This window comes from Pygoscelis adeliae, unplaced genomic scaffold, assembly GCF_000699105.1.
Source record: "Pygoscelis adeliae isolate BGI_AS28 unplaced genomic scaffold, ASM69910v1 Scaffold293, whole genome shotgun sequence".
Lineage (NCBI taxonomy): Eukaryota > Metazoa > Chordata > Aves > Sphenisciformes > Spheniscidae > Pygoscelis > Pygoscelis adeliae.
The window spans coordinates 212,817-214,315 of NW_008824362.1; the positions used below are offsets into that span (position 1 = coordinate 212,817).

At 57.2% G+C, this 1,499-nt stretch overlaps 1 protein-coding gene across 1 annotated transcript in view; it reads right to left on the reverse strand.

The window, feature by feature from the left end:
• Positions 1-1,165: 1,165 nt before the first annotated feature.
• Positions 1,166-1,499, reverse strand: part of GSR (glutathione reductase) — a 5,617-nt gene continuing 5,283 nt past the window's right edge. Inside the window, 1 exon segment of the mRNA XM_009319877.1 lies at positions 1,166-1,445. Within this exon segment, the coding sequence (XP_009318152.1) occupies positions 1,296-1,445 (150 nt within the window). The 3' untranslated portion in view covers positions 1,166-1,295.

Genomic DNA, 1,499 nt, shown 5'->3' on the forward strand with positions numbered 1-1,499 from the left:
GGTCGGAGCGGGAGCGGGCCAGAGCCCCCCAGGCCACCCCCAGTGTCCCTCCTCCTGTCACCCGTCCCACCCTGGTCCCGATCCCGTTCCCCTCGTCGGTTCCCCCCACCGGGGACCCCAGGGGACGTGGTCTCACGGGGATGCCCGGGGCTCTGCTTCCCTCTGTTTTTTTTTTCCCCAGTTTCCTCCAAAAAGGAGGCTTCTGCGGACACTCGGCCCCTGCCTGTGCCTGTGCGTCCCTGCCTTTCTTTTTTTAGACGCTTTGGTAATTTCTCCGGCTCTGAAGTACAGGACAAATCTCACAAACACTCTAAAATATGCCTTAAAATAAAGTGACCAAACTTGTCATTTAAAAGGAAGAAAGGTACTGACAAAATGCCATTACAGCATTGACTGAGAGGGTAGAGTCACCGTGATTCAAACGGAGCCATTCACTTCGAATTAACTCCAGGTGACTCCCCTAACGTGCCTGAGGATCGTCTGTGGCAAGCCCAGAGGAAATCTTTTGTGCTTCAGTTAGCAATAAGCCTTGCAAATCACAGCACAGATAACTGAGGATACCAGTAATATTTGGGCTTTTGCTTGTGCTGGGGCCCCTAGGAGTCCAACGTACTCTTTAAATACATGCTGATGGGGTTAGGAGGGCTGGGCAGGATTTTCCTGCCTGCTACCGTTTTGCCAACTGGGATGGAGACACCCCGGCAAAGCCTGGAGCCGCACACCCGGGCTGAACACCAGCGTCCCCTCCCTTTGGCCGCTCACCTCCTCCTTAGGTTTCAGGGCGTCTTCGACCTCGGAGATACTTTGATTTCATGCAAACTATTTATTTCTAGCTAAAGCAAAGCAGAAGCCAGCGGTTCCTCAGCCAGCGCTGTGCTCCACCTCTCCTGGCCAGCTTTGCCCTCGGCCGCTTCAAGCTGCCTCAAGCTTCGAGAGCTCGAGAGCCGCAGCCGCGAAGAGCGGAGAGCGATGGGGCGGCGGAGGGGATCTGGAAGCCCCTGAGATGCAGCAGGGTCAGGCCAGCAGCTCCCCCGCGATCCCACATCCAACGGCGATGCCGACGCACCCCTCCCCGGACCGTGCCGCCACCCTCTGCGGTTGGGCACGGCGGGAGACAGGCACCGTAAAGCGAAAGGCAGAGACTTCCCAGCATCACTTTATTTATTTCCCACTCCATGCTGATTTTACAGACACGCTCTCCAGGCAACCACCCGACGTTAAGGCATTTTTTAAGCCATATAAAACATTTTCCCCAGCTGCAGCTGCTGTCCCCGGGGCTGCCCGTGCCCACCGCCTCAGCGCAGCGTCACCAGCTCTTCGGCAGAAGTGGGGTGAATGGCGACGGTGTTGTCCAGGTCGGCCTTGGTAGCCCCCATTTTGATGGCCACGGCAAAGCCCTGCAGCATTTCGTCGCAGCCCAGCCCTTGCATGTGCAATCCCACCTCCTTTGGGGAAGAAGCAAGAGGCCGGATGGGACCCAGAACCGGCGAAATCCAGGC